We start from the raw sequence: 13,456 nt of genomic DNA on the forward strand, positions 1-13,456 counted from the left end.
AAGTGATGCCTGTTGCCGGAATTTTCTTTTTGTGAATCGAGTGGCCTAACTACATTAGAATTGTCTGGATTTTCATGGCCAGTGTTGCCAACTTTGGAACTCGTTTTTCTTTTCGATTCTAGGTACGTCGGTTTTCCGCATAGTCGGTGCATTCTTGTTTTGTTCATTCTAATATGCACAGCTCGTGATCAAAGTGGCGCATTATGGCCAACTCCGTCTTTCCCGTATTTTTTGTACTTCTGTTTTTTTCTATTTTTTGTTAGATTGTACCACTGATTATACATGCCATATCTTATGTTCTACATGACAGGTTGACCCTGAATATTGCACTCACTTCATATAGTGCTCTTTGCAAAACATGTACTTTTCATTGCAGTTGGCAACACTGTTAACCCCACTGGTGGCCTTCATTTTTTCCCTACTGTGGCAAGTCTCTTTCTTTACATCACCTGTCAACATTGTATTTTGCCGTGTCCCCCTGTTTTTGCGGAATTTGCACTTTTCCTCCTTGTCCAACCTTGCTGTTTCCCAAACTTCCACCCCTTATATTTCTTGAACCTATTGCTATGGGCAGCTAATTTTTTGGGAATGAACATCTCTGTTACAGCTCTTTCAATTGGAATAGGCCACATCTTTCACTGCAACTATCATTTTCGGAAGGTTCCCTTGTGAGACATAGATGTGTAATGGATGTGTCTAATGTGCGTTTGTGGGTGCGACAGTTCAAAGAAGGCAGAACGTCGTGTGACATCAAACCGAGACAATCTCGGCCTCGTACAAGCAAGTCTGACGACAGTGTGCACAGATCCTATGGAAATACCAACTTTGGAGGCAATGTGTTCACAGTCATTCGTCAATCCTCCAAAAACAACTTTCTCCACTCGTTCGATCATGTCGTCAAACCGGCTTGTGCAAGGCCGAGATTGTCTTGATTTGTTGTCACACGACGTTCTGCCTTCTTTGAACTGTCGCACCCACAAACGCACATTAGATGCATCCATGACACCATCATCACATGTCTCACTCAACTGGCGATGGATTTCAAGCAGTGCTACGGAAATGGAGGAAACGGCAAGTATCGTAAATATAAAAAATAATCACTCTCACCGCTACCACTAGAATTTTGTGTGCTGTACGGTGCTGTCATTTCTGTCACGCATTGACAACAAGTGCTCGCGTATTTTGAAACAAATACCCGTTTCGATCAGTCCTGATAAAAAAAAAAATGGAGATGTTATAACTTGAATGCATCCCATACTACTAATTCATTCTTTTCGCTTTTTTTTTAAAAAAAAGTAACTAGTTTTAACAATACTTAAGAAGAATACTTATATATATATATATATATATATATATATATATATATATATATATATATATATATATATATATATAACAATACTTATATATATAAACAGTCGAGTCATTAGCTTTACTTTCTTTTTCTTCTTCTTAAGTATTGTTAAAACTAGTTACTTTTTTTAAAAAAAAAAAGCGAAAAGAATGAATTAGTAGTATGGGATGCATTCAAGTTATAACATCTCCATTTTTTTTATCAGGACTGATCGAAACGGGTATATATATATATATATATATAAATGTTACTTATCAATCTATCCCGAAGAGAAATTTTCTCGTAGCTGGGACTGAAACTTCTTGAACAACTTACTGACAAGGAAACGTTAATGGTATTGCACTTAATGTTACATAATGAAAATTGGCACATTAATGGAGATTTATGAATAAAAATAAAAATATCTAAATAGGTACTATGTAGCAGAACATACACCAAATAATCCTTTAAGAATTTCTCCTTGCCTGAAGTACAAGTTATCCAGCTTCTTCCAGAAGGCATCAACTTTCTCCCGTAAATCTTTCATTCCTCTCTGCAAGAAAATGAACAGCGTTAAATTAACTAATAATGTTATATTGGATATTAGACAAATTGGCTATTTCTAATTCTTATATATAGGGTTGAGCGGTGGTCGGAAGTGGAGACGTAAAATTAATCGAATACGAGCGATATTAGTGTCCAACCCTTAGTTTTAGGAGTTGTTGAGATAAATAATGGCATTCTCGACACTGTTTAAGTACAAATTCAATGCTGACTCTCCTCATTCCGTTTACGTGCAAGTCAGTCCCCATCGGAGTGCGGCTTAAAAGGGATGAAAGTCGGCATTTTGGATTTTTGTCGTTACATAAATTTTCCATCACATTGAAAGTGATATTGCCTGTTATTTATGATTGCATCACGAGGAAATGGCGGAGTAGTTTGAAATGAAATTTTGAGGTAGACGTGTTTTTAATTTATGTAAAAACACATTACGAACGTGTCAAGTTAGGAGAATGAAACTCGGTATTAAGGAAAAGTGGTTCCATGTCCCAGCATTTTTGAAAATTTACGTTTTAGAGGGAGGAAGAGGCATTTTCTATAATTTCATTTCTTCATATTGAAAGCAATGTTTCCTGTAGTTTGTGAATCCATCACGGGGAAACAGTTCAACAGTTAGAAAAGAATTTTGAAATATGTGTAGTATCTACTTTGGACTAAGATTTAATCATGCTACTTTGATTAAAGAGTGTACCCTAAGGGAGGAAAAACATATCCTAAGAATATATATTACATTGAAATTGATGTTGACTAAACTTTGTAATTTGTGGTCGCATAAGAGGAAACAGTTCAACAGTTTGAAATTAATTTTTGAATATAGTTAGTGCTTACCTCAAGCTGGGATTTTATCATGTAAGTTCGATTAATGAGCATGGATTTACCTTTCTGACTGCGGCAAACGGACAGCCATCATGTACCGAGAGAAAGACGCCAAGAACTTCAGAAGGTAGGCCCGTGTCTGTAAAGAACCCTTGCCAAAAGGGTTCATTGTTGTTACTGGCTACTGCTACGGAGGTAAATTGAAGATTCGTAGGGAGGCGAAGAACTGCAAAATAAATTCGCAGTATTTTCAGGAGCAGATGATGCGGCCGATCTACCAGCATGAGATTCCAACAATGTACGGAAATGACATCAATCTGGTGTGCATTCACATGGACAAGGCCTCATCACATACCTCACGATCGTCCCTCGCATTCTACAGAGAGATGAAGGAGGCAAGTGGTATACAGGTGATACCTTTCAATGAGGTACCTGTTAAATCTCCAGATGTAAGTCCTATGGACTATTGTGGATTTGGATTGAGGATGTGGGATTTGGAAAAACAGCGTGTGACAACTGGAAGGACTTCGGAAAGCTGTGCAAAGGGAATGGAACAAGATTCCCCTCCCAGTTCTTCAGAGAAGCCTATTACAGTGGAAATACGCTGTCGGGCTATTGTTAGAAACAAAGGGAAACACATCGAGCACTTACGGTCCTGGCACCATGGAATCTTCTAAATTTTTAGGTAAGTCGAAATTAGCCAAATGTAGAGTGAACAATCTCTGTATACAGTATAATACAGGACAAGTAAAATGTAAATAAAAGTAGAAGAGATTTTAACAAATATATCAACTTACCTCTGTGTCAAACTCTTTGTAAAATGGAAGTATTAGCATATCGTACAAATCTAATGCCATTGTGATAAGATGTCTGGTGTATCTATAAAGGTAGACCAAAGCCTGGAAAAACAAAATATAGTACGATAAGCATTATCTCTTTCGCTTCTCTACAACCATAAATAATGTTGAAATGTTTGAGCGGCGTATAATTGTCATATTCCCATGCAGAAAGCACATTTTCGAATCCAGTGATCCGTTAATAAGTAGCAAACAATAATAATAATAATAATAATAATAATAATAATAATAATAATAATAATAATTTTAATAATAATAATAATAATAATAATAATAATAATAATAATAATAATAGAATAAAAATAAAAGAGAACTTTACACTGAAATTGTTTTCTCTGGACTTTGATATTACTGAGCAGGTGTTCCACAATACTATAGCATATATTATATACGAATGCCTTATATATATACACCGCAAAAACACTTCGGACTTCATAAAAGCATAATAAATACAGAAAATTCAGGTGAAAAGATATATTATCGTATCACATATAATCAAAATGCATACATTAGTACGGAGTCACGTTGCTTTTACTTTTGAGAATCATTTGAATGCGCCTGCGCATGGAATCACTAAGACTTCGGAAGTAATTTAAGCCTATGTCAATACACCACATTTTCTTCAATTCTGTTTGGAAAGCTTCTTCTGTCCCAAGAATACCTTCATGGGACGCCAACAATTTTTGATTGGATGGTTATTCCCAGGCCATTCTAACATTTTGATATGTTATTCTTCAAGAAAATTTGCTACCTTTTTACCCTTGTGACAAGGAGCGTTATCATGCATTAAAAAATCACATTTCTGAATGTGGAGTGTTCACTAAATATTCCTTAAGAACTGTACAATATGAATGTATATATTTGTAACTTCACTCAAGTACAATAACAATGTTAAAAACGGTGTTCATACTAGTGGACTGTAAGGCTTGATTCGTACACCACATGAATGCAACCAAATATAAATTCACTGTATTTAATGATTACAACTTCAGTTTGCACAGAAAAATAATACACGAGAATAAACATGTTCACAAGGTCTTTAGTTGTAAATGATTGTAATTCGATGGCTTACTGTTTGTGCTATATTGTGTGATGTTCGAACATGATATATGGTCCACCAAAACTGCATGTTCTTGCTGCCTCACTCACACTCTATTCACCAAACAATAGAAAAGCGTTAAGCAACTTGAACACTGTTGCCAGCTAAAGGCACACTCACTGTAAAACACACAAATAATCCCAAACATACTCCCTCCTGTTGGTCAGCTAAGGTCTGACCAAATAAAACAAAATGATACATATAAAAAACGAAACAAACACAAAACTTGAAGAACTGTACTTATTTTTTAGATTACTCAAATCTCAATTCTAATCCTTGTTATATGGTAATGCAACTAGTTTGTTGGTGGAACGTTTATATGTTCCAGTTGTAGTACGAACCGTCACTACACGAACTAAGAAATCCTTTCCTGGGAACACTCTTTCAATGATGCCCAATTTCCACTGCAATGCAGGAACGTTGTCTTAAATCAGCAAAACTACATCTCCGACCTTGAGATTGTGTTGCGGTGAAGTTGTCTTAGAGCGTTGTTGAAGACCATGTAAATAATCTCGGGACCATCTCTTCCAAATGTGTTGTTTTAGTTATTGTATCTTCTGCCAACGAGATAAGCGGTTGTGTGGTAGATCGGTGAGGTTAGGCTCTGGTAAAGTTGTAAGTGCTTCTCCAATTAAAAAAAATGTCCAGGGGTGAGAACACTGATGTCGTTAGGCTCGCTTGATAGCACTGTAAGTGGTCGAGAGTTGAGACAGGCCTCAATCTGTGTGAGTAATGTTGCAAACTCTTCATATGTTAACACTGCACCCTTTGTAATACGAACTAGATGGTATTTCATTGATTTTATACCGGCTTCCCATAGTCCTCCAAAATGCGGCGAACTTGGTGGTATGAAGTGCCACTGAATTCCTTCGGTCGATGTAAAATCATGAACTTGAGAACTAAAAGGATCTGATGAAAACAGCTGATACAATTCTTTCAATTCGTTGTTGGCTCCAACGAAATTTGTGCCATTGTCGCTGTATATATTGAGACATCTTCCTCGTCTGGCTATGAATCTGCGTAAAGCTGCTATGAATGACTGCGCACTAAGATCTGTTACCAATTCCAGATGTATTGCCTTGGTGGATAAACAAACAAATAACGCAACATATGCCTTACGTACAGATCTATTTCTAACTGCTCCTGATTTTATGTAAAACGCTCCAGCGTAGTCCACGCCTACGTTTAGGAATGGTCTGGCTTGCTGCACACGAGCTGCTGGCAACTGTCCCATAAGTTGTTTTGAACCACTGGCCTTTAACTTGAAACATGTGAAGCAATGATGGATCACTTGTTTTACTACCTGTTTGCACCTGATGATCCAATATTTCTGGCGTAGTGATGATATTAATAATTGGGGTCCAGCATGAAGTAATCTTAAGTGTTCTGCTTCAACTATAAGTTTTGTCAAGTGTTGGTTTGAAGGCAGAACTATTTGATGTTTGGCGTCAAACGGAAGCTGACTATTCTCCAATCTTCCTCCAACTCGGATCATGCCTTCACTATCTAAAAATGTATGTAAATTGTTCAATTTACTTCTTGACGGAACAATGTTTCCATTACGAAGATGCTGCAATTCGCTGTGAAACCCAATTTCTTGTGTCCATTTGATGCAAACACGGAGCGCTGTGTGGAGTTCTTGTACTGAAAGACCTTCTGTTAGTTTGTTTTGCTTGTGTCTGATGTTATGAACAAAACGTCTACAATATGCTATTGTCCTAACTAACCTTGACAATTTTGAGAATCTTGTTATGGTTCCATTGCACCAATTGTCTAAAGTGACTGTCAATGTTATGGTTCCCTTACTCTCTGGAACTTGATCTGGTTGCAATGAATCCTTACTTGTCACTGCCCAATTAGGTTCTAAACTAGAAAGCCTGAATTGTCCTTTATGGAAACTGCATCTATTCCTCTTGAAATCAAGTCTCCAGGATTGTCTGAAGAAGTTACATGTTTCCAACAGCTAACGTCAGTTAAGTCTTGAATTTGAGCCATTCTGTTAGCCACGAAAGGTTTCCATTTATTACACGGAGAAGCTAGCCGTGCCAACACGATTTGGGAGTCGGTCCATAAATGGACGCTACTTATGTTCAATTTTAAAATTGGTAAAATCTTGTGAACTAACTTTGCCAAAACAACTGCTGCGCATAACTCCAGACGTGGGAGAGTGATTTTCTTGACTGGGGCCACACGTGATTTAGCACATAATAACTTAACTGATATTTCTCCTTGTTGATTGATCGATCGCATATAAATGCAAGCTCCAAATGCGCTTTGAGAAGCATCTGAAAAACCATGGATCTGAGTCTCCGCTGTTTCCTTCAACGAGTACAAATCTGTCAAATTTAATCTGATTGATTAATGGAAATTGCTTGTACAATTGAGTCCATTTCCTTGCTAATTCCATTGGTATATTGTCGTCCCATTGAACCTTTTGCCGCCACAATTCTTGCAAAAATATTTTGTATGAAATGACAACTGGTGAAATTATTCCTAATGGATCGAATATAGTGGCAATGATGGAAGCAATCTGGCGTTTAGTGATGCACTCTTGAACCTTCATTGGTGACGTCTTGCTTTCAACGAGAAATATATCCTTGTCTGGATGCCATGACAATCCTAATGCCTTGACGCCTTGGCCCTCATGGAACTGGATTGGACGCTGCACTTCTCGAAGCTCTGGCGAGATGGATTCCAATAACCTTGGATCATTCGAACTCCATTTCCTAAGTGGGGGCCGCGGTGGTTCAGTGGTAGAGCGTTCACATCTGGTGCATGGGGTCCCGGGTTCAAACCCTGCTCCCGCCAAGTGAACTTTGTGGTGGACAAACACCGTGTGCGTGGGTTTTCTCGGGGTTCTCCCGTTTCCTCCCACTTTCTTCATTCCACCATTTCATTCATTTCTCATAATCACCGTCTCCTTTAGCCTAACCGGCATAACCGTGGGACGTAAAACTCAAAGATTTCATTTTCATTTTTTCCATTTCCTAAGTATAAAACCTCCCTTTCCCAGTAACTCTATCAATTGCTTCTGTACCTCTAGAGCTTGCTGTATGTTGCTCATGCCACTACAAACATCGTCAATATAGAAATCTCGACGTAATATTTCTGCTGCTACAGGGTAACTGTGTTCTTCTTCGTCTGCTAATTGCTGTAGGCATCTTGTGGCCACAAATGAAGCACATACCGTACCATACGTTAGTGTTTTCAACTCAAAAACTTGAATCGGATCATTTCTAGATCTTCTCCACAATATACGTTGTAATGGCGTGTCTTCTGGATGAACATTTACCATGCGATACATCTTAGCGATATCTGCAGTGAATACTACCGAATGAGTTCTAAAGCGCAAAATGATAGAAAACAAATCTTGCTGTATTGTAGGACCAACTAAGAGAATGTCGTTGAGGCTTTTTCCGCTGTCAGATTTTGCTGAAGCATCAAACACTACACGGAGCTTTGTTATAGAGCTTGTGGGCTTAAAAACTGCATGATGTGGCAAATAGTATGCAACGCTGACGTCCTCCTTTTTACTCTCATCTATCCTTACCATGTGACCAAGATCTTCATATTCTTGCATGAATTCCGTATATTTAGTTTCAAAGTCCGGGTGTTGATCGAATCTTCTTTCCAATTGCTTTAATCTAACCAATGCCTGCTGATAAGAATCGCCTAAAACTGTACGGTCTTCAAGCAAAGGCAATCGTACAATGAAACGCCCTGTATGATCTCTTGTTGTATTCTGAACGAAATGTCGCTCACATGCAAGCTCTTCGCTTGATCTAGGTGTAACAGTAATTTCTTCTAGTTCCCAGAATTTTTGAAGTTGTTGCTGTAGATCTATGTTTGTCTTCACAAAACATGTTGTTAATAGAATATGGGGGTCACGTTCTTGAAGAATGCGTCCTGCCACGATCCATCGCAATTCTGTCTCCTGAAGGATTGGAAAATCACCTGGCCGTGTTTTGTGTCCTGACTTCATAATTATCTAGAATACTTCCGCACCTAAAAGAATATTTATGTCTCCAGGCGTATTAAAAGTAGGATCTGCTAGAACAGTGTCCTTGGGAATGTTCCAATCGTCATAATTCTTTCTTCCGGTAGTTTACTTGTAATGTGAGGGAGAACTGAACAACTTATATTCAATGAAAATGTGTTAACACATGAATGGATACAAATATCTACAGAGTACTTTGTATTAGAAATTGCTTGATTTATACCTTGAATTGGAGTATACTGTCTATACCGTTTGATGTTCAATTGTTGCACAAAATTCTCTGTTATGAAATTGGTCTGACTAGCACTGTCTAGAAGCGCGCGACAAGAAACCAAATTTCCCTTGTTATCCCTTACTTTTACTATTGCAGTAGATAACAACACTCTTGCGTTAGGCTTAGCCTTTAATGCACAATATGACACTTGCCCTAAATTTTCACTGGAATCTGAGTTGTTACTACGCTCTTGCACCACGGCACTGCTTACACTTGGAAACCGCACTGATTTGTCTTTTGTTACGTCTACATGCAATAATGTATTGTGCTTTTCGGAACACTTTTTACAACCTCTTGATTTACAATTCTTCAAAAAATGATTACTTTTCAAACAATTCATGCATAATTTATTTTTACGAATGCACTCTAATTTTTGGCTGTGTCCCGCATTCACAAAAGACGAACAAGAATATAAGGGATGCTGGCTATTACAAAATTCACATGCATTTGAAAATGTTGATAAATAAATTTTTTGGTGACTGAATACTTTTTGTTTGCTTGTTGTGTACGCTACTACCCTGCTTCACACCATCAATACTAGTTCTCATGTTCTCAAGCACCTGACAACGTTTCTCGAGAAACGAAAAGAATTCTGATAAAGCAGGAAAATTAGAAATCGTATTTTGAAGCTCCCATTACTTTCTAGTAGTTGCATCTAATTTTGATACAAAGTGTTGGGTCAAAATTACGTCTGTGAGGTTTACGTTTGGCTCAAGTGCTTGTAGCGCATTTATATTGCTAGTAGCTGTATTTATAAAAGCGCGAAGTTCACTTACATTTTCTTTATACACTGGCTTGATTTGTAGTATTTCGTGAATGTAAGAAGAAGCAATTAGCTTTTTATTTGAATACCTGTCAACGAGTAATTGCCATGCTACTGAATAATTTGTTTCGGTAATTGGTAAATTTTCAATTAGGTTTAACGCTTCGCCCTTAAGAGAAGTTCGGAGATACTGAAACTTCTGTATTGTGGAAATGTCTTTATTCTCGTGAATAAGAGATATAAAAGTGTCCTTATATGATAACCAATGTTTACAATTCCCGTCAAATGCAGGCAACTGTATGACCGGTAATTTAACTTGTGCGCTACTGCTAGTGCTATTATTAACAGCTGATTCTTTATTTCCATGCTTTAAAACAAGTGCTTGCATTTGAGCCTCTAAAGAAAAATACACAGTTTCAATTTCTGCACGAACGTTTTCTGCTTCCGCTTCGGGTTCGATTTGATCAATTTCAATAGTATCTTGCACCTCCTGCAACTTTGACCAGACGTTATTTAGATGTTTTAAGCGTGCACGTATTTCTTCTATATTGCCTTCATTTGGATCAAAGGCCTGAACAAAAGTGTTTATTCTAGTTAACTGGCCTCTGTATGCAGATCTTTGCCTTAAAAGACGCTGGTGTGATTCACTCATGATTAAATGCTACGCAGAAATATGAAGAAGAAAAAAACTACTTACCTGAAGATGATGTTTTCTTCTTTTTTTTACCTATGAAATATACTCCAGAAGCCTGGTCCTGGTACAACAGCTGTCCGCCTACACAAAAAACGTGATTATTGTCCAACGTACGTGATAGCACCACATATAGGCCGACACAAACACATTTCTCTTCACAACAGCACAGAACAATTCTCAGAAATCTTCGCACTCATCCGGCCCGGAGGACCAAATGTACAATATGAATGTATATATTTGTAACTTCACTCAAGTACAATAACAATTTTAAAAACGATGTTCATACTAGTGGACTGTAAGGCTTGATTCGTACACCACATGAATGCAACCAAATATAAATTCACTGTATTTAATGATTACAACTTCAGTTTGCACAGAAAAATAATACACAAGAATAAACATGTTCACAAGGTCTTTAGTTGTAAATGATTGTAATTCGATGGCTTACTGTTTGTGCTATATTGTATGATGTTCGACCATGATATATGGTCCACCAAAACTGCATGTTCTTGCTGCCTCACTCACACTCTATTCACCAAACAATAGAAAAGCGTTAAGCAACTTGAACACTGTTGCCAGCTAAAGGCACACTCACTGTAAAACACACAAATAATCCCAAACAAGAACGTTGATATATTTGTCTGCGTTCATCGTCACATTTTGTGGTGACATCTCCACCCTTTCACCTGAAAAACATCCCGACATCATTACAGACTATCGGTTGGAACTACCTAGTGTATAATTTGGGTCATATCGACCTGAAGTGATAGATGTCGAATCTTAACAGCTCCCGTTCGGAACAGTTGGAATGTGCACTCATCCGAAAACATGACTTTACCTCCACTATGCTGGCGTCCAGTGTGCAATTTCTTTGCAAAAGAAAGACGTTGTTTCTTCATGCGGTCGGCGTGTGAAGACTTCTTAGCAACAGTATGACACAGCAAATCAAGGAGTTTCTGCAAACGGTGCTGAATCTTACGAATTCCCACGCTTTCCAACAGACTCGGGTGCGTTTCTTTAAGTTCTGTCTCCATTATTTCTCTCATTAGGAGAGTGTCTGTAGATTTCGTTGTTTTCCTTGGCTTCCCATTACCGAATTTGTTCTTCGGAACCGCAGCCAGACTCAGTCCTTTGGCTGCTGCCACAACCTTCTTATGATTGATTTTACATGACCTGTTCTTTTTCGTATCGTTTTTATGGGGATGTTTTCATTTCGTCATGCAATAATACTAGCTTTTCTCACACTTCTACAGTACTTTATCTGTGTTGGGCATTTTGTGATGCCAGTAAAGTAGTAAAATATCAAACCCTAAGTGCACTACACAGAAACACATCAATTTATAACACACACTACAACAAAAAAATTATTCTTTTTGTGTCAACCAACTAGGGATGCGCACGAGTCGAGTCGAGTCGAGATTTAAGTCTGTCTCGACTCGACTCGAATTCGAGACGAGACATCTTGAAATTCAAGTCGAGACAAATACGAACATATCAGCCAGAACATTATGACTACCTATCTAATTGTCAGTATGTCCACTTTAGCACCGATAATAACGGCGACGGGTCTTGGCATGAACGCAGTGCCCCTTGGTAGGACTCTGGAGAGAGTTGGCACCACATGTGCACACATAGGTCACATCCCCATGCCATAAACGTCGCCAACACCTAGTGGACCACTTGGTGGTAAATGTCGATCGTCGCTATAGCGACTCGTCGAAGGACTGCCGCTAGTGTACCACTAGCGGCAGGGTTTCATCGAGTCGAAAGAGATATCTAGAGTCGGAGTATTGAAGTTACCACCGCATAGCAGCGAGGACTTCATTTAGTCCGCACTTCTCCGATTTGTCGCGGAGAATCGCGAAGGGACCAACACGAACTATCGCCAGTAATGTACATGCGGTTATTATATATTATTTTTTCCTGACGAATTGTTCCTAAAGTGAGCTACGGGGGTCAAGAGTAATCCCTGCCTCTACATCATGAAGTGAAAAATTTTGAGATGAGTGCGTATAATTCTATTAATTTAGATGACAACTGTAGCCGATCATTTGAAAGTGAATATTTGAGAACCATGAAATAAATAAATAGACGCGCATCATTTTGTTATACAATTACATGGCGAACGGACTTTATCTGATCTCAAACGGTTATCGTCGAATATACATAGTTACAGGAGCACTCCGATTAGCCAAATTAAAAATACCTCAAGGATTTATGCCTCTACAAACGGCTTTTTCTTCATCGCCTCCGTGGCCAAATCGGAAGAGCACGCACCTAGTAATCCAAAGGTTGGTGGTTCGCGCCCACACCGGGACTTTTTTTTTTTTTTTACAGTTTTTGAGACTCTCCTTAATGTAAAATAAGTTACGCATATAGGCGATTTAACATTTTGGAGGAGTAATCTAGTTGTTCATTGGTGTTTTGTCGCGTCTCTGCCGCTGGCGGGCAGCTGGTGGTATAATTTTCAAAACGGAAGTGGGACCTCCATGGATCGTCGCTGCGGGGCTGCCAATTTTTGGCAAGATATCTCTAGTTGCCCATTGGTGGTGCACCGAAGCTTACGGCATGGGGATAGTTCCCGTAAATTCCGGGAAGGGGGGCTATGTGCTCTGACGTCACGTTCAATCACATCCCAGGTGTGTTCGATTGGGTGCGGATCTGGCGAGTTGGGGGGCCAGCACATCACTTGGAACTCGTACCTGTATTCCTTGAACCACTCCATCACACTCTTGGCCTTGTGACATGGTGCATTATCGTGTCGAAAAATGCCACTACCGTTGGGAAACATGTTCGTCATGAAGGGGTGTATGTAGTCTGCAACACTCTAAAAAATGGTATAGCTGAATTGACAATAAAAGCATTGTTGATGAGTATTGCTAATTGGTAAATTAATATTGACTATAGTATAGTTGATGTATAAATACTGATTTGTTATTTATACAACACCTATTTTTTTGGTATGGCTGTGGTAAGAAAAAAATATTGCTAATATTAGTATGGTTAATAATATCATGCATATTGTTTATATAACCAGATTATTTAGTATTGCTAAAATAGCA

At 38.4% G+C, this 13,456-nt stretch overlaps 1 protein-coding gene across 1 annotated transcript in view; it reads right to left on the reverse strand.

Moving 5' to 3' along the window:
* Positions 1 to 13,456, reverse strand: part of LOC145681451 (uncharacterized) — a 59,398-nt gene that overhangs the window by 10,368 nt on the left and 35,574 nt on the right. Inside the window, exons 3-4 of the mRNA XM_081753094.1 lie at positions 3,508 to 3,609; positions 1,788 to 1,886 (exon numbers count right to left, since the gene is read on the reverse strand). Coding sequence (XP_081609220.1) covers positions 1,788 to 1,886; positions 3,508 to 3,609 — 201 coding nt within the window. The remainder of the gene's footprint in view (positions 1 to 1,787; positions 1,887 to 3,507; positions 3,610 to 13,456) is intronic.

The sequence above is a fragment of the Thermobia domestica genome, chromosome 3, assembly GCF_964235325.1.
Source record: "Thermobia domestica chromosome 3, izTheDome1.hap1.1, whole genome shotgun sequence".
Lineage (NCBI taxonomy): Eukaryota > Metazoa > Arthropoda > Insecta > Zygentoma > Lepismatidae > Thermobia > Thermobia domestica.